Genomic DNA, 18,508 nt, shown 5'->3' with positions numbered 1-18,508 from the left:
AGGAATCCATTTGGATCTCTCGGTATAGCAGGGATATCCTTCGTGTGACCTCTGATCGACAGAGCAGGGGACAGCATTTTTCACCTGCCCTACTACAGAGTAATGTTTGTCTCATGGAAATCACTTAATTGCAGAGCCGACTTTAATGTGTGTTTTTTGTGTGTGCTGTCAGGGGTTACTGGGCTGAGACCGTCAACTCACGACCACTTGACAATTCGGTTTCATCACAGGCAGCTGCCTAGACTCGAACCCAGGGTCTATGCCAGAGGTTGACAACCAAAATAACAAGAGCTATCTTTTTCTAAGTCGGTAAAAAAACCCCTCTATATTTCAAGAGCCGCAACGCACATGGATACGAGACAGTGGGCCTTAATAAGTAACGTCACGAAACAGTCCTGAAAGAGCCGCGTGCTGTTCTGGAGTTGCAGGTTGGCGATTCCTGCCCATGGTAAAATGGACTCCCCCACGGTAAACTGGACTCCCATGGTAAACTGAACTCCCATGGTAAATTGGACTTCAATGGTGAACTAGACAATCAAATTAACAAGAAGAGCCCTTTTTTGCGAATTCGGTACAAAAAAAACGTAAGAGCCGCACTGCAGTCCTTAAAGAGCCACGTGTGGCTCCGCAGCTGCAGGTTTGCCGGCCCCCTGATCTACGCGATGCCAGCTGAGCCAACTGGGTTACCACCTCGTGTGTTACTTTCTTTAAAGGAGTGTTTTTGAGTAAGGCAGGACTGTGGTCTCAGTGGGAGGGGGCAAAGACACACGGGGTTTCATTGTTCGAGAGTCTGTAGCGTACGCGTTACACCAACTGTGACGGGGACGCGCTGACCAACCACACGGACGGCTCGAATGCCACGCAAAAAAAAACTGCCATGGTTATTCCTCGTCTCTTTCTTTCCCTTCGTTAAGCTGACAAATAATAAACGTGCATCTTTCGTCGGGAGGAAACAAAAAATTGAGAAAAGGCGCTTCAACTGAAAATTCATCTTGAGAAACAGTTTGGAGGGCATGCGAATGTGGATCTGTGGGACTACAACTGCTGTCTCCCTGCCTCCACAGCTCCTGTCACCCTGCACTACAACCTGCTGTCACCCTGCTCTACAGCTGACGGTGGAACTCTCAGCAGCAGCAGCGCAACTCACAACTTCCTCCTCTCTACACCGACGAGCAGGACCATGGCCACCACTGGGCGTCGCTTCTCTGTGGCAGCCTCTGCCGTCTGGAACGTGACCATCATCGTCATCACAGTGTACTTATGCAATTTGAACTTATATACTTGATCTATTTTACGGATATATTTTTTGTGCTTTGTACTGCTGTCGTTATTTTTATTGTTTGTTGTTGTAACTTTCTGACCCGACCCTACTGGAAATGTGTGAAAAAAAGAGCTTCATAGCTTATCAGATTTCTCCAGGATATATAAAGATTCTGATAATCTCTCTGCACATTCGCAGCATCAGTATCGTTCAATCTACACCGACAATTAAAGGCCCCAACTCTTTTTCCCTGGCTTTCAAGCAACACTGAGCTCCACGCCTTATTTTTGCCTGCTAACTATCACGCGCGTTATACATTGCATTACTGTAATCATTATAATGTGGAGAGTAGTGAAAGAGCGGTTGGCACATTGAGCTACGAACCCGTCCAGACGAGTTGAGTTACCTGCCACGGCGTACATCAGTGGGGAGCGATATCTGAATCGGTTCTTGCGAACCCCTCTTCACCAACCCACACTGCACCTCCGATTAGTATGGTTAGCCACGCATGGTGCGAAAGAAGTTCAACATACACACATACATACTGTCCAGCGTAGGGTGTGAGGTATGATCAAACAACTTGGCGCTCACGTCCAATTTACAGCCCTGAGCCAGTGATGGACATTCCACATTTCTATGGCAGGTGTGAGTCTGTTCGGAGGACAACCACTGCAGGGTGCCGTAGTGGCAAGATGTTATCTACCTCGTCTGGTATGCAGGAGGTCGTGGGTTCGATCCCAACTCTAACGATGCCTATATGTAGAGTTCGCATATCTCTCTCCTGGTGGTCGCGTGGATTTTCATCCGGGTCCTCTGGTTTTTTCCTCCACACTTCGAATCAACATGCGTTTATGAGAATTTGGCTGCTATAAATTTCCATATGATGATAAGCCACTTCGTTGTGCTATTATTTGTGATAGCTAGGTCGCTTCTGAAAAAGAGTTACATAGCGGGCCTTACCTGGTAAAATAAAAATAGTTTATACAATGCCCCAACAGTGGTATTTATTTTATTGGCCCTGGGGGGATGAAGGACTGAGTCAAGCTGTGACCGGGATTTGAACTCATGACCTATCACTGGTCACCCCGATCGGCCTGCAGAGCCAAGACATTTAATCAGGGCTCTCATCCAAACGCAAATATCCTTAAACAGGCAAGATAAATTCAAGTAAACAATGAAAGAAAAAAGAATTAATTATTTCCTCGTCGGTCACGAGATTACGTTCTTTTGCATAATCCAGAAATAAGTGGAAATCCTGGAAAAATAAAGAAAAGGCACAACTGCGTTTACATTGCGATTAACACTGCCGGCTACGTACTGCATGAAAGAAGTTCAACATGCATACCTACCTAAAGATCTGCTACCCACCTGCCAATCTAAAATCAGCGATGTCATCAGTTCGACAAAATAATTTCCTTGGCCTCCCCTTCTAAATAATTATAACGATGATAATTATTGAAGAATATGTCTGCATACATTAGCTTTAATTGCGATTACTGACCTTCATTGTTACAGGAAAGCCTCACTGTGTATTAAGACACTCTTTCAAGAGGGTCCTGCACTGGGATGTTTGACCAATTCCTTTTGGAAGAGTATTTTTCATGTGGGAGGAGACCGGAACACCCAGGAGAAAATCCACGCGACCACGGGGAGACCATGCAAACTCAAAATATACAGGTGTCAGGGTTAGGATTGAACCCAAGACCTCCTGTATACAAGGAGAGGTCGTACACATCTTGCCACCGCGGCGCTGTTTGCTGTACTGCCTTTTTCCAGTCAGCCATGGTATGGTACCATCTCGATGCCCATGGAAAGGAAATTTCAACAGGTTTGTGTGCAATCCACCATCTCTCACCACCGCAGTGCTGGATTACAGGTCACTTGGACAGCCCCCACCGCCGGCCCCAAGTTCAAGTCCTTCTTTGATCCTTTACCCCCTATGTAAATTAACTATTACTCACCGTTTCAGTGCAGCAATCTGGAAACGCGGTTGGCTTTTCACGAAATATAAATCCAAATTGAATGTGGTCTCCCTACGCCAGGGTATGGGTTTTTATATGCGAGTCTTGCGTCACCATATGAAGCCTACGCAAGCCGAGAAGGCTCAAGGACTCTTCCCTTTTCCCCTCCGGATACTACTGTGATCGCCTACATTATTTCTCAATCATATATAGAACGAGACGTGCCCCGCTGTTTTCCGTGCAGTCGCGTTCCCCAGGAGCGACACGAATCTGTGCGAATTGCATTGCATTCACGACGACACATTTATAATGTGCGCGCTGCGAGATGGCAATCTGCAGGCTGCCCATGAACGCAAAACCGTAAACAAAACGCCTTTGTGTCGATTTCAAGCCGAACCGCGCTGCTTTCCGGCCGGGATATTTCACTGGAAGGGGTCTTGATCGCTGCAGATTAAACTAATTTCTAAATGAACCCAGCCCACGCGTTTTAATTTCCATGCGATCTACTCAAAGTTCACGTATAAACAAGTTCGAGTTTGTTTGTTAAGTCCATGAGTGTTTTTGTTGTAATAGCTCTACCACAAGACATGCCTCGGGGCAATTGTGCCACGGCAAAAATTCATCCATGTAAAATCAACAGTGGTTGTTATGTGAAGAGAATCGTCCCCCGTCACAGGAATGTGGAATTTTCACCACCGATTCGTGGCTGTAAACGGGAAATGAGCGCCAAGGCCTCAACGCTCATTTGGTGCCACCGCAGTGGCGAGATGTTAACTACCTCGCCTGCTATACAGGAGGTCGTGGGTTCAATCTCGACCATGATGCCTGTTGTATATTTGGAGTTTGCACGTCTCTTTCCCCCGTGGTGGCGTGGATTGTTCTTCAGGTCCTCCGGTTTTTCCCTCCACATTTAGAAACATGCGTTTAAGAGTATTTGGCTGATAAACATTTCCACATGATGATAAGCCACTTCATTGGGCTATCACTTGTGATAGCCAGGTCGCTTCTGCAAAATAGCTATATAGCTCAGTGGGCCTTCCGTGGCAAAATAAAAATAGTTTAGTTTCAGTTTATAGAACAGAAAATCACTTCAGCTTGTTTTCGTTACTTTGAAGCATACAATGGGGGTAAATGCAGACGACTGGCTAACAACCAACGCCTCATCGGTTTACGCGTATTGATACATGACGAGTCCTCACCACTCCGTCTCCTTTGAGCTCGGGCAACGGGCATGGAAACCCGACGGGCAAACAAACGTGTTCGCCACTTAAAACACATCACAGCAACATCTGCTCGCAAGGTGAGATTGTGGGGCGATAGCCACCGGCATTTCAAAGGCACTCTTAAAACCGAAGCAACGCAACACCTGTCCGAGTGCTCTTTAGTTTATTTATATTTTTACCACCGCCCGTGGAACCCGGCGAACTCCCCCCACCCCCCCCCCCCCCCCCCCGTTTTTAATCCACAAAGCGGTCGTTCATGAAATCCCCCCGAAGGCAATCGGAGGGGCTTTTGAAGGAAGACACCGGCAGGACGGTCAGATGGCGCTGGTGCGCGTTGCGCAACAAAATAACCTCAAGGAAGAAACGTTCTCACGATCGTCGTTACTGAATATGCGATCGGCGTCAATTCACGAGACGAGGAATCCATTCGCAACCCTCGGCATGCACGTGCGTTGAACTTCTTTCGCACCGTACGTAGCCAACCGTGCAAATCGTAGGTGTGGGGGGGGAGGGGGGAAGGACAACAGGTGCGGGGGGAAGGTATAGCATTGTAACCCTTCACGCTAGAGAATGACCCACAGAAGCGGATGCTAATGAGCTACCTCTGAGATCCCTACAAGTGACCTCTGGTACGCAGAGTTGGTGGCAGCACTCTATCACTGACAGTAACGTTTCTTGCATGACAGCGAATCTGACATTAACATTTTTTTAGAGCTGGAAAATTTGCCAAATTAAGTGCAGAAGCATATCTGATCTCGAGGCGCTGGGTTTATAGTGCAGTGTGCTACTACAGAACTATGAATGTAGCCAAAGTCAATGCAGAACCACATTTAAGATATGAGGGGGGTTTGTTGTGCAACCAATTGGTGGCCAGGCTGAGACCATCAACTCCCTACACTTTAGATCCCAATTGAATCACAGGCAGCTGCCTGGATTTGCACCCAACGTTTTAGTGGTGTCAGCTCAGCATTCTGAACCTCTGCCCCGTCTCGTAAAATGAGGATAGAGGGTGGGAGACTAGGTGGGTGGAAATATCATTTTATGTGTTCTCAGGATAAGATTGACGTTTTATTTATTTCAAACGTGTGCACATAATAAACAAGACTGAAACCATATGCCTTTACACCTTCATAAGATGTCTCCGTTATTTTCCCAAGTCAAAAAATCTGTTATGCTTCGCAGGTCATGTGACTCGTCAATTGATAATGGTTTGAATAAAACCGATTTCGCTCGAGAAAGGAAACCAGAATGCCCAGAGAAACCCTACGCCAATGAGGCGAGCACTCAAACTTCACAAAGACAGTTCAGAAAAATGTACCACCGCGGCAGAGAGTGGTACAGCCATGAAGTGTGCAGGCGGTGCAACCGCACATGGGCCGCAGGCGAACGGGTTTTGGGCTACAAAGAGGTGGTGTGGAAAATGAACAGGGTCTCCACCCCAGTTTCATTCCTAAAACCAGGGCCCCATGCAAACCGAGTTACACCACCCAGCAGACAAAAATCAACAAAGTGGCCTTTACCTGCGTTGGTCAGGCTGGTGAGAGGAACCGGTTCAGAGCCATTTCCAACACCACCAGCCTCTCCTCCTGCACCAGCCCGTGGCGGCCCCGTTCGCCCCACCGCCTCCTCACCCGCCTGCTGCAGCCCGTCTCTCTCGACGGCCTTTCCCATGGCCGCCCCTGCCGGCCGCCCCTCTCCATGCATCGCCGTCGTCGCCGTCACCGCCGCAGTCTCATTTATGGCAGCCTCCGCCACCTCGTCGGATTCGCCGGTGCTCTCCACCGGTCCCGGCACCACCTCCTCCGGCGCACCGTTCCACTGCGACGGTCGTACCTCGTACTGCAGTTGCCTGACGTCACCGCGCTTGCTGGCGTCATCGCCTCCATCCCCGTCTCCGTCTCCATTCCCGGTTGCTCTCCGCTGTTGCTGCTGCTGCTGCTGCTGTTGCTCTGACAAGCTGGCACCGGTGGCGCCGGCGGACGACGTGGCGCCGGCAGTGTCCCACAGCGCCGGCTCGCAGTCGGGCAGCAGCGGGTAGCACAGTAGCTCCCCGCCCGACGCGGGACAGTGGCACAGGCGGCACCCGGGTGCTTGCACCGTGTGTCCGGCGGCGTAGGCGCGCCCGTCACCCAGGCAGCCCAGGTGCAGGCACTGCGGGCAGCCGTCGGCGCCCTGCACCGTCTCCACGCAGTGGGGCGGCAGCTCGGGGCAGGGCGCCGACAGCGCCACGCAGCCCAGCACGCCGCCGCCAAGCGGGCACAGGCACTCCTCGCCCGCCGGTGCGATGACGTCGGCGCCGCCGCCCGCACCGCCGGGGACGCCGCTGATGAAGACCGAGACGCCCTCGGGGACGGAGCCGGCGCTGTAGCCGGCGTCGATGCACCGCCGGCGCCGGTGGCCCTCGCAGGGGCAGCCGCGGAGGAGGCACGTCGGGCAGCACTGGCCGTGCTCCAGCACGTCCTTCAGGCAGTTGGCGAGCTCAGGGCAGGCGACCCCCGAGCAGTCGGAGGTCGGCTGAGCGAGGGACGGGAGCGAGGGCAGCGACAGGCACAGCAGCAGCAGCGGCGGCAGCAGCAGCGCCAGCGCCGTTCTGCGCAAAAGGTGGGACGAGCTTGCGCTGGAATTGTCAGCGGTCATGGTGTCGAGAGAAGTTGTGGGGTTGTTGTTTCTGAAGTGTGGATCAGGCACCTGCTGGAAAACAGTGGGCGAGTCACAATGAAACGGTTACATTTGGTTAAAGTCGATTCTCATGTATGCATGTATGTTGAACTTCTTTTGCACCGTACGTAGTCAAACGTGCTAATTGGAGATGCTGATGATACACGAGTTGAGATGCGGGTGTGAGAATCGAATGCTTACAATTCATGTAAATTATAAACAAATGTCGCAACATATTTGGCGGGGAGCCGACTAATTTTTTGGCAAATGAGGTTAAAGGAATAAACAATTTGAACAAGACAGTCGGTGATCTCATGCTCGAAATGTTTTACAGCCCTGAGCCAGAGGTGGAAACTCCATATTCCTATGGCGGGGGTTAGTCTAATATTAGGACAACCACTGTAGACTTTCCCAAAAAAATAGTGCTCGTTTTTTTCGACCCCAGATGGAAGACAGGCCGAGTCAGCCCACAACCAGGATTTCAATTCTCAAACCTTTCCGCTCACTCCTAGCGCTGAGCCATGTGGCCGGAAACGAGACAAAAAAACAAATATGTAAAAAAAAATACGAACGTGTCAATAAATTGAGGGGGCATTTTTTTGTATTTATTCCACTCGGTCAGGTCAGCCACACCTCTTCCCGTAGAGTTCGTCGTTTTTTTCTTTCTTTTAAACTCCCCCCTCACGCGGTAATATCACACACCAACGCGCATCGATGTAAACGTTTGAAGCTCTTTGCAGTTTATAAATATATATTTAAAAAAAGAACTGTGTCATCCGGGAGAGCAGTAAAACTACAAAGACCCCACGGCCGTGCTATTAATTATACAGACGGATGTGAATCGACGCTAAGTGAAAACAGCCGTCACATGTCGGACAGCGTTCCTTGATCCTTGCGGAAGTTTTGCAGCTTACAGCAGTGGCATATATACATATACCGTGTGTGTGTGTGTACAATTTAGGGGTGTGGTAGTGCAGCGGTTAGCGCGCTGTGCTTAGAACCTGGCGACCCGAATTCCATTCCCGCTCATGGCCAACACCAGTGACGATTATCTGAACCGGTGTTGGGCCACCCCTAGATCGACTCGGCCTCAAATGAGTACCTGGTGCTGTGCGTAAACATCGCCACTGGGCAGACAAAGGCGGTCGGGCGTGGTTGTTGGCCACCCACCCCCTCGTGTGCCGTGCCGGCCTTCATAGGTGCTCGCTAACAGCACTTGCCCCAACTGTCTGTTAAAGGCTATACGGGGAATCTTTGACATTCGTATACGTACAATTGAGTGTGGTTTGTTCCATAGGACAGTAGGACCGCAGGAAAAAAACGTATCGACGCTCAAGAAAACGTGTTCAATAAGTGCCGTTCAGCAGCCACGGATTGAATGTATTCTTAAGAAAAGGCATTCGATTTATTTAGCGCATGCGCGCAAGGCACCAGTCCAGTGCGTGACCCAAAGGCATTTGTGCGAGGGTCTTCAGGCCGTTAGGCAACGTAGCCTGCCCTGTTTACAAGTTCATACAGAATTGTGACTACGCTGCAGTAATAAAGAAAAAGTCAACAGTACTCCATACTGCAGAAATATCGATCGATATTCACGTCCACGACTTGGACACAGGGGTCACACGGCTGTCAGTGTGTCCTGCATCCACATCCAATGCCATCTTTGCATGTGCAACACACACAAGACACGCGGGGCCCAAGAGCAGGGCAACGAAGAGCAGGGGCTATTGAACGGCGAGGCCCCAATTCCATTCATTGCACACCAGGGGCCACACCAATCGCGCCACCCCACTGCTTAGACACCAAAGTGTCAGTCTCTGGGGTGTATCTGTGTCTCTTCACGTGTTTGTTCATCTCTCAGTATGTCTCTTTTTGTCTCCCTCCACGATTCTTTTTCAATGCCAGTGTCCATCTCTCTGGTGTCCCTATCTCTATTTGCCTATCGTCACATCTGTAGCTATCTCTCTGTGTCCCTATGTCCCTTAGTGACTCTCCATGACTCCGTGTAGTTTTTCTCCACGCCCGTGTCTGTCTCTCATGCCCCTTTCTGCCTGTTGCTCTCGGCATCAATGTCTCCGTGTCCCGCCGTCTCTCCCCATTTTCTCTGTCCGTCTTTAGGATCGCTCATTTAGTGTAGAGGGATCTCCCCACACCAACTAAGATTCACACACAGCCGCCCATCTGAATCCTTAAAATATACTTAGTGTCCTTGGGCAGACAACTCAAGTCGGCTAGTGCATTTGAGTTGTCCTGAGCTTCAGATATCATTTTTGGCAAACGACGATAACCAGTGGACAAAATGGAACGTCATAAGTGTCGGCATAGTCCTGCAGCACCATGTTAACTGGCATTAACCCTCTGCAGAAACATCGTAGCATAGGGATAGAAACCGTTGTGAATAGTGCCGACACAAACACTTGGTGTTCTGAGAAGTGCCGGTAAGACATAACGTCGTATACCAGCACTTGTGTATCACCGATTGCTACTATGAAACTTTTTAGATTATTGCTTTTTCAAAGAAGCATTTGCGAATGCCAAACAAAAGGAAACATCCGAAAAACGTGCTCACGTGGGTTAGGGCTGACAAATTGCCCAGACCGAAGAGTCACTGTAACGTATGTGGAACTTCTTTCGCACCATAAGTAGCCAACCATGCAAATCGGAGGTGCGAGGGAACGATAACGAAACACAAAAAGCCGTTCTAAATGAGTTTTCAATCTAGTTTTTTAAAAATATATATAGAAATGTGTTAACTTAAAATGCGTGGCCTCAACTCGGGATGGAGGATAGATCGGGTTGGTAAACACAAAGTGGCGTTTCCATGATGTGTCAAGTCGAGCCACCACAACCGGCTTGGGTTGGTCTTTCCCAGAAACACTTCCAAGAAAAGCTTTCTCCGAAAAGCTTGCGAGTAAAAGGTCAAGGCCGCAATTGCTGACAAAATTATGCATTTAATGTCCAATGGCAAGTTAAATAATTCCCACCACCAACAGCAGCTTCGATCGTAACATGTTTGGTGACGTATTTATACTCGGCTCCAATTCGGACATTGAGAATTCAGGACAAACACAAGTAAAGCAAAATTTGCCCAGAGAATTGGTCTCTGCCCGAATTGTCAACCAATTAGAGTTGGAAAAATCGAACGACTCCTGTAAGTTCCCAAGCCGTGTAGCCGTGGCTCACAGGAACGCGGCAATAGACTGTCGTTAAACAGTGCCCCACGCGTGCCACCTTTAGGTCAGCTCAGCTAGAAGTGAATGCCCAGTGTTGCAGATGATCCCAAGCCAGTGTTGTCAGAATGTTTAGAATTTGGCACAGTCTTAAATTATTCAATGGCAATCTGTGGAATGTTAAAGTCTGTTTGTGGATGTAATTGTCATTCTCTTAGTCTAATCAACCAATGAAGTCAAAATGTTGTCCATGCTTAGTTGTTAAATGTATGAGGGGCATCTTTCAGTTCCCCTATATTATCAGGTCAGCCAATCAGTGATCTCTGTATTTATATGAATAGGCCAATTCAATTTTTTGATATTTTTAATGTTGCTGCCTCTAATACCGTAACTAAATAACCTTAGTCTGCGTCTTCATTCACGTGTTAATTTTCATCGTCAGTTATCGTTTGGCCTTTGGCAGGTCGCCAGTACCCATCACGCTGGATGGCTTTCGTCCGGTCATATGAATGGTTGACTTAAAAAAAAGGTTTGTTGACAATATATTTTAACTAATTTTCTCGAGCGAAATTAACAGTGCTGTCCAAAAGGGTGTAAAAGCAGCGATGACCAGGAGACAGTGGCCACTCACCCCTTTCCTCCAGATGAGCGAGAAGCCTGCTCACCCACTAAGACAGCTCGCTTCTCTAGGACCTGCAAGGAAATTAAGATATTTATACACAGATTTGTTGTACAGTAACACTCCAATTTACATCTCATTTTACATCGTTTCGCAACACACGTCGTCACTTTATTATTAGCACTACCTGATTTGCATCGCCTCAACCCACCCAACACGTCGCCGACAGCGTCGCCTCTCAGCATTCGCCTCCAGCTACCCGCCCCCCCCCCCCCCCGTAAATCGCTCCGATTTACGTCGTCTCGATAATTGTCGTCGCACCTTTCAGGAACACATCCCCAACGCAAACCGGGATATTACTGTACCGCATTTCTAAACTCCCATGTCAACGCCCCCCCCCCCCCGCCTTCACCAAACGGGACACGACCAGCCTGAAGTATGGTCAAATAACCCTCACGACTCGCACAGCCTGGGGGAGGCCCCCCCCCCCCCCCATCCAGCAATGGATTGATAAAAAAGGGGCTGTCTGGTAACTTACAAGTCTATGCGGTTCTATTACAATCAGTCTTTGGTCCCATCACGTTGTCAGCCGAAACCCACGTCAGTTATTTGGATGTTTACATTGCTTAGGCAATTAAAAATGCTGCTTCCTCAAAAGTCTGCCAGACTTCAGTTAGCACCGCTTAACAAGGTCAATGGAATTATGGCTTCAATATGGTTGTGCTTACCATTTACATGGCCTGCAGATTTATATTGTCCAAGATGGCATTTTTAAAAATTTCAATATAAATCCGTCTGGCCAGATAACTCATTGGGCAGGCGAGAGGCTTGTAATCCATGTTTGGGGTTGACTCGGTCCATCATCACTCCGGATCGATAAAGTAGCACTTTGTGGGGAAGTCAACAGCGGTTGGTCTAAAATAGACTTGCTCCTACTGCCATAGGAATGCGGAATTTCCACCACCAGTTCAGGGCTGTATCAAATCACTGTAATATATATTTTCAGTCTTGTAATTTGCTTGAAATGTGGGTCACCTTGCCAAAGTACAATTTCCTGGGTAATCATTATCACATGAAAGTAACTTTGACATCTGCCATTCAGCACTCTTCTATTTAGCTAATCTCATCGTGGGGGGGCAGAGGTGGGGGCAATTTGAACGTTCGGTCGTTTGAAGCCAAACCACGTGAACTAAGCAAATCCCTTTTGGCCGCTCGGCCAAAAGGTTAACTGCGTCAGATAAGTAGATAACACATGGGCCGCAAAGAAAATTACAGCGTTCAACATTCCATGCAGTACAGCTTGCAGCGGTGCAAATAGTCGCAACCCTACATTGCATTTAAATAAAAAATACTAAAAAAGCCCAAAGTATAACATTTCAAACTATATTTACGGTACTTATTCAATGAAAAAGCACGTTACCGTTTCGTAAAAAAATTATTGCGAAAAGTTGGGGCAACTGGACATTTTGATTAAAAATAGATTATAGTGCCTAAATCCAGTAGTGTCATCGAGTAGATCTTACTTTGCCTTTCACTATATTTCTCATCACCAATTTGTTAACTTGCTCTTAGGTGAAACAGTTAATGTTAAATAGAAAGGCTGGTTTTGCCCAAACTTGCTGGCATGGCGTTCAGATTACCATCCCACCTTATGCGCATTAATTCACACAAATTTACAGCACCAACGTATTCCGTCTTGTTTCCGTACGCGCTCTTACCTGTGGAATCCCAACGGTAAAAAAACAACTCACGGCTCGCCTGATTTAAATAAAACAAAGTTTAAAAAAAAAAAAGATCATAAACAAGAAATGCTTGTGTGCAATATTAATCGCTTACAGATCCAGATGAGCAGCGTGCATGGCACACTACACGTAGTGCTTAACGGCAATGCTGGCAAGGCAGGCAGGCAGGCGGGCGGGCGGTCCCAGTCCAAACCGTGCAGCGGTTGCCTCCCTTTGTTTGCTCTGCCCGTGGCCACATGTGTGTGTGAATCGGGAGGGTCAGGGGCGGAAAACCGATTGGGAGAAAGTTGGGAAGAGGGGCGGGAAGGGGAGGAGAGAAGGGAGGAGGAGGAGGGGGGGACCCCGTTTCCCCATTGCTCCAGGATCCGCATACAGTAACGTCTTTGTGCCAATGTGCAGCAGTCACACTTCCTACAGCTATAGAAAAAAATGTCTTCTGTGGATCACACTGCCAACTTTGCGGTTGGATTGCCAAAAGTGATGAAAGCTCTATGCGCTTTTTAGCATGAACGTAAAAATGTATTCCAGCTCAGTATGACATTTTAACAATGGTGCTTTGCAATACATGAGTGGTGAATTGACATATCTTGACCAGAATATACGTAACATGTTTACATGGGCTTCAGGGGATAGTTATGAAAAAGGAGATTTTTTTCAGTAATTAGCATACGATGTGAACACTTCATCACTGCAAGTTAAATCACTGCGTATAATACATGAACAAAGTCGTGGACATTTTTCAAAATGAGCAGCTAATGCAATGCACTCGTGGTTATTTTAGTTGACAGTGATGGGCAGTGACACCAATGCCATCAACATAACTCCATTCACGAGCCCTCTCCAAACGTGGTCATCACACGTGATGCGAGCGTGTAATCAGTGCACATTAACTAGATTATTTACTTGATGTGGCCAAGTGGCTCAGAAGACAAAAGTGCCAAGCTGGTACCACAGTGAGATTCTGGTTTTAAATCCAGGCAGCCGCCTGTAATCAAGCTGGGTTCTCAAGTGGCGAGTTGATAGTCTTAGCCTGGTCACTAATGACCGTGTAAACCCACCTCCCCTTATCTTAAATTTGGTTCTGCACTTACTGTGGCTATACTTCAGCTCTGTAATAGTTAGCACATTTCACGATAAACACAGCGGCTCGGGTTTGATTTCCAGTCATGGTTAATATCAGCGGTGAGTCCCCCCCCCTGTCACTTCACCAACCACCACTGAACGTGGTGACATTCAGCAAAACAAACCCCATGACTGACGCGGCAGTGGATTGACAAAGGGGCCAAGTCTGTAAATAGGACATTCCTGAAAAGCATTACAGTATAAGCTCATAAAAAACACACAGGGACCCACACAATTACAAATAAAAGCCAATTCTCCTGTCATTTCCTCAATGCTGCATTGGTACAATGTACAATGCGCCCCTTTTCATCCCAAACTCCTCTGTGGGCCCCATTAACAACGCCCTGCAGGGGTGAGCCATACGCAGCCAAGCCTAATTACAAGGTGGAGACGGAGGTAGGAATGTTAAGTTAGAACAGTCTAACAGCTATACCACTGTGGACAAAAAATTATCCAAATTACACCTCTGTTAGTCCATCCAGAGCAGTGGCATAGCCATGGAAGTGTGTATGTAGGCGGTGCAACTACACCAGGGCCAGTGGGCCGAAAGGGCCCAGGTGCCGAGGAGGGGGAAATCTGACAGGGCCCGCCCTCCCACATTTAATTCCGTGCACCAGGGCACGTGTCAACCACACTGTGTCACCAGAGGATGGAAAAGCTGAAGTGAATTGTGTTAATCTGATTCAGGTTTTGTAATAGCAAACCGAATTCACAAAGTTACCAATCTACAAAGGTATATTCATAGTGTGCTTTGGAGACGTAACCAGAGCTGAATTTAAGCTGCACGTCTCTAGATGCAGCAACCCAGAATTTCCACATCCGGCATACCAAATCAAGTATATATCTCACTATGGACGTGGCTACGAGTCACGTGCCACCTATTTCAGTTTACCAGCGACCACATTTTTTTGTAATACATTAAACCATGAGCGTGTCAATCCAAACGCCTCTCAAAATGACACAAGGGCTAATTATTACAATTCAGGATCACGATTTGAGTCAGTAACCTATTCTTTTTAACAGTGTGGTGAATGCAGCATCAGGCAGTGGTTGTACGAGTCATGTGAACCATTATATACAACACATGCAAAAAAGAGATTAATGTTTAAAAGAGCACAATTAAACTATTTTAAGATTACAAACCGACATTAATCAATGCATTGTTAGACTCATAGGGTAAACACATTGCATGTATAAAGCTTTACATTTAGCAAACATTGATGGAAACAATTGGCAGTGCTCTCAAAACTTTTGATAGCACCTCACAAATGTATACCATTAATTTTAAACTGTTGGTGTTCACTGGCATACAGCTGCGCACGTCATCTTGTGCTGCAGCATTTACTGTATAGAATAGTTATAAGTGACAAGCAGATTTCCTTGTAAAATCAATGTAAGGGGCCCAGGTGCCATAGGCACAGTAAATTAAGCCATATAATTGAGCTGCAGACCCCTTCAATTATAAACTCTGATTAACAAAAGTCACCCGAGGCTCAACATTTTCAACTGTCCAGTTCATATATCATGCAACAACGGTTCTCTTAATGACGGTACCAACAATATCAAATTTGAAATTAAAAACAAATGTTATTTAGAAAGGGGTAAATATGCTTAAGTGATACCCTAAATAGTCCTGTTGCCATCTCCCAGTGTTAGCTACGTGTACCCGACTCGGACGAATTGTACACACCGGTTAATGATGTAAGATTCCGAAAGTTTTCACCGTCGCTTGTAATCCAAGCTAGGGATGAGTGTCGGGCATTTATTCTCATAACGCTTTTGCCACGTCCTGCTGCGGGCATGCAACGGTCCTGAAGATGCTCACAGCAGCGCATGACGCAAAGCTTGAGGGGGAACGCTCAACACGTAGCCCGACCGGGAAAAAAAAAAACACTTGCAGAGTAGGGGATGTAAAATATCATTTCACACCCACTTTAAACAGAAGAGCGGTGGTGCATAAAGTACAACGTGCTGTGAACGCCACGACAAGTTCAATTCATGGCTATGGTTAACATCAACAGCGAGTGAACTGATCGTGGTGATTCACCTACCCAGTCTGCACTGATCAGCATGGCGAAATATCCTCTTGATTGAAAGGCATGGGAAGGACTTCACCAAGCATTGGATTGATAAAGGGATGTACATTTTGTACCAATATTATAATTGTTAAACAAAGCATTTGTCAGTCCACAAATACAATACACGAACTTCAAAACGTTTATTCCGCTTTATAAAATTAGCAGTGAACACTTTTAAACATTAAATCTGTAACAATAATTAGTAAACTTCCTCACCCCCCATTTAACAAACAATTTTTTTCAAATAACATTCTCAACCACATGTTGGGTTGGTATTAACTGCAAATGGCAGAAGTTTCATCAAACAGCCCACTGAAGGTAACACCAACAAGTTAAACGTCTAGAGTGCGACATGAATGGAATATGCAATTAAATGCAAAGCCATGTGGCGGCCTAAATGCTGTTCTCAGGCTCCGCAACACGCCCTGCAGATGTAGCTTCGAGACGAGGCTAAGATTTACAGAAAGATCAAACAGATGATTTCTGGGTTTCTCAATGTGGAAATAATCAACGGCAGAACCAATGCATTTGGAGCCGACTATTGGAACAAAAACTAAACGGCGTTTCACCCCCCTAAAATCTATGTTTAGTTGCAATTGGTATGATCTCAATGTCCTACCGAATTAACGAGTCAACTCTCGATTATTTGGGGTAATGGATGAAGGGGTGGCCTGGATAAAATAAAATAAATGCCAAACGTATGTAAATTAGGATTTAGATGCAATAATCATCGCTTATTTACATAGTGAGAGGATACAGAAATAGAATATCTTATCTGTTATTAACAACCCAGAGAGGCGAATACACATGAAAAACGTATGAACATAAAATGCGTTAATGTAATTTAGTTACGAAATAATATTGCATTTATGTTACACTCTGCAAAAAGTATCACGTGACTGTACATTTCTAATTACTGTTGTGTAAATACTAGAAATTGGCTTGTGGAGGCCCTCATGCAGCAGTGGATTAATTGAGGGCTGTACATGTACACATTCACCGACGATCACTGTTCTGTGTACCTTGTTCAGTGTATAATTCTAATCGTTTCAATATATCAGTGCCTCGACATCACCAGAGCACTATGAAAAAACCTTTTTTTTACTTTAACAAAGCTTCAAATTCACGAAGGACAGCCCAGGACACACTGCCTTGATGCATATTTACAAGAGCTGTCTGGTCATTGGTTAGAGACGCCTTCATTTAAGGCAGCAGTGGGGAATCTTTTTTCTCGAGCGGCGAGTAAGAATTTCAAATATCTTTGGCGGGTAATGACACAATACACACCTCAATCACTTCTGTCACTGAAATAAACCTTTGCACTGATAAAAGTCTGAATATGCTAGCATTTCAAACAGTGTTGTTGCCTGGTGGAAAAAAAACCCCCTTTAGTATTCGACCACTACGGCGAAGCTGCTTGCAGTAATGCATAATTATTATTTGCGGGCCGTTTCAAAGCTATGGGCCACATTAAATTAAGGGGCTGGTGCCAAGATGTTAACTACCTCACCTGGTATACAGGAGGTCGTGGGTTCGATCCCGATCCTGTCGCCTTTATATTTGGAGTTTCCGTGTTCTCCCTCTGGTCAAGTGGATTTTTATCCAGGTTCCCAAGTTTATTTTACTCCACTTTTTAGAAATGTGCATTTCGAGTACAGTAAAACCTTGGATTGCGAGTAACTTGGTGTGTTTTGCAAGACGAGCAAAAATTTTAAATGAATTTTAACTTGATAAACGAGCGAGGTCTTGTAATACGAGTAGTACGTATACGCTTTGTCTGCCGAGCGTCACGTGATCACAACTGAGCCAATGGTTCTTCTTTCTCTCTCACTGCGGGATTGTGGGTAATCGTCTCCCATGCTCGGTCTCAGTCGGCATGCCTCACTCGTATAGTCAACATCCGTGCAAACGTATACTGTTTACTATAGTGTTGTGACCACGTGTGTGTGCGTAAAGCATTTTTTTTTATTTTGTGTCCAAGTGTAGTGACTGTTCTTTAGTAACTGTACTGCAACAATGGCCCCTCCTCCTCTCCTCTCTCTCGTCTCCCTCACACCAGCCACGATTACATTTAATTAATAAATTGTATTACTTTATATTAAATAAAAATATAAAAAGGTATTTTGTATTAATCATTTTTATATTAATATTTTTGGGTTGTGGAACGAATCATCTGAGTTTCCATGATTTCTTATGGGGAAATTAGCTTTGATATACGAGTGCTTTGGCTTACAAACACGTTTCCGGAACAAATTATGCTCGCAATCCAAGGTTTTACTGTATTTGGCTGCTATAAATTTCCACATGAAAAGCCACTTCATTAGGCTATCACACGTGGCCAGGTCGTTTCTGAAAAAGGGCTACATAGCTCAGTGGGCCTTACCTGCAACTAAAGTTAATTAGTTAGTAAGTTCCCCACCTCTGCTTTAGGGACTGCAGACAGACGTGGCCATAGGCAGCGAGGAATAGTGGAAGGAACACTACGCAAGAGAGGAATTCGGAGTGAACGTATTCTCTGATAAAGCGGAGTGCACAGAGGCGCTGTCGTGTTCGCGGCGCTGATGGGACCTGTCGGCCGACAGTTCGTCGGGGAAGCGCGACAGATCCATCGTCACCACGTGACTGATCAAGCAGTCCCCTTGCTGCAAATGCACACACACACACAAAGAATGGGAAA

General features: G+C 46.5%; 2 protein-coding genes across 3 annotated transcripts in view; both read right to left on the bottom strand.

Moving 5' to 3' along the window:
* LOC116947511 (fibulin-1-like) overlaps positions 1 to 15,845 on the bottom strand; it is a 36,768-nt gene extending 20,923 nt beyond the window's left edge. Inside the window, exons 1-3 of one of the 2 annotated variants that reach the window (XM_032963332.2) lie at positions 12,608 to 15,845; positions 10,902 to 10,963; positions 5,966 to 7,136 (exon numbers count right to left, since the gene is read on the bottom strand). In XM_032963332.2, coding sequence (XP_032819223.2) covers positions 5,966 to 7,082 — 1,117 coding nt within the window. In that variant the 5' untranslated portion in view covers positions 7,083 to 7,136; positions 10,902 to 10,963; positions 12,608 to 15,845. The remainder of the gene's footprint in view (positions 1 to 5,965; positions 7,137 to 10,901; positions 10,964 to 12,607) is intronic. The other variant, XM_032963331.2, reaches the window with a different exon arrangement.
* Positions 15,846 to 15,952: 107 nt separating this feature from the next.
* Positions 15,953 to 18,508, bottom strand: part of LOC116947510 (structural maintenance of chromosomes protein 1A-like) — a 33,608-nt gene continuing 31,052 nt past the window's right edge. The window contains exon 25 of the mRNA XM_032963330.2: positions 15,953 to 18,473. Coding sequence (XP_032819221.2) covers positions 18,312 to 18,473 — 162 coding nt within the window. The 3' untranslated portion in view covers positions 15,953 to 18,311. The remainder of the gene's footprint in view (positions 18,474 to 18,508) is intronic.

This window comes from Petromyzon marinus, chromosome 30 (genome assembly GCF_048934315.1).
Source record: "Petromyzon marinus isolate PM22_M1 ecotype Great Lakes invasive population chromosome 30, UKy_Petmar_22M1.pri1.0, whole genome shotgun sequence".
NCBI lineage: Eukaryota > Metazoa > Chordata > Hyperoartia > Petromyzontiformes > Petromyzontidae > Petromyzon > Petromyzon marinus.
The sequence above is the reverse complement of the archived record's forward strand: the minus strand, read 5'-3'. Positions and strand labels throughout refer to the sequence as shown.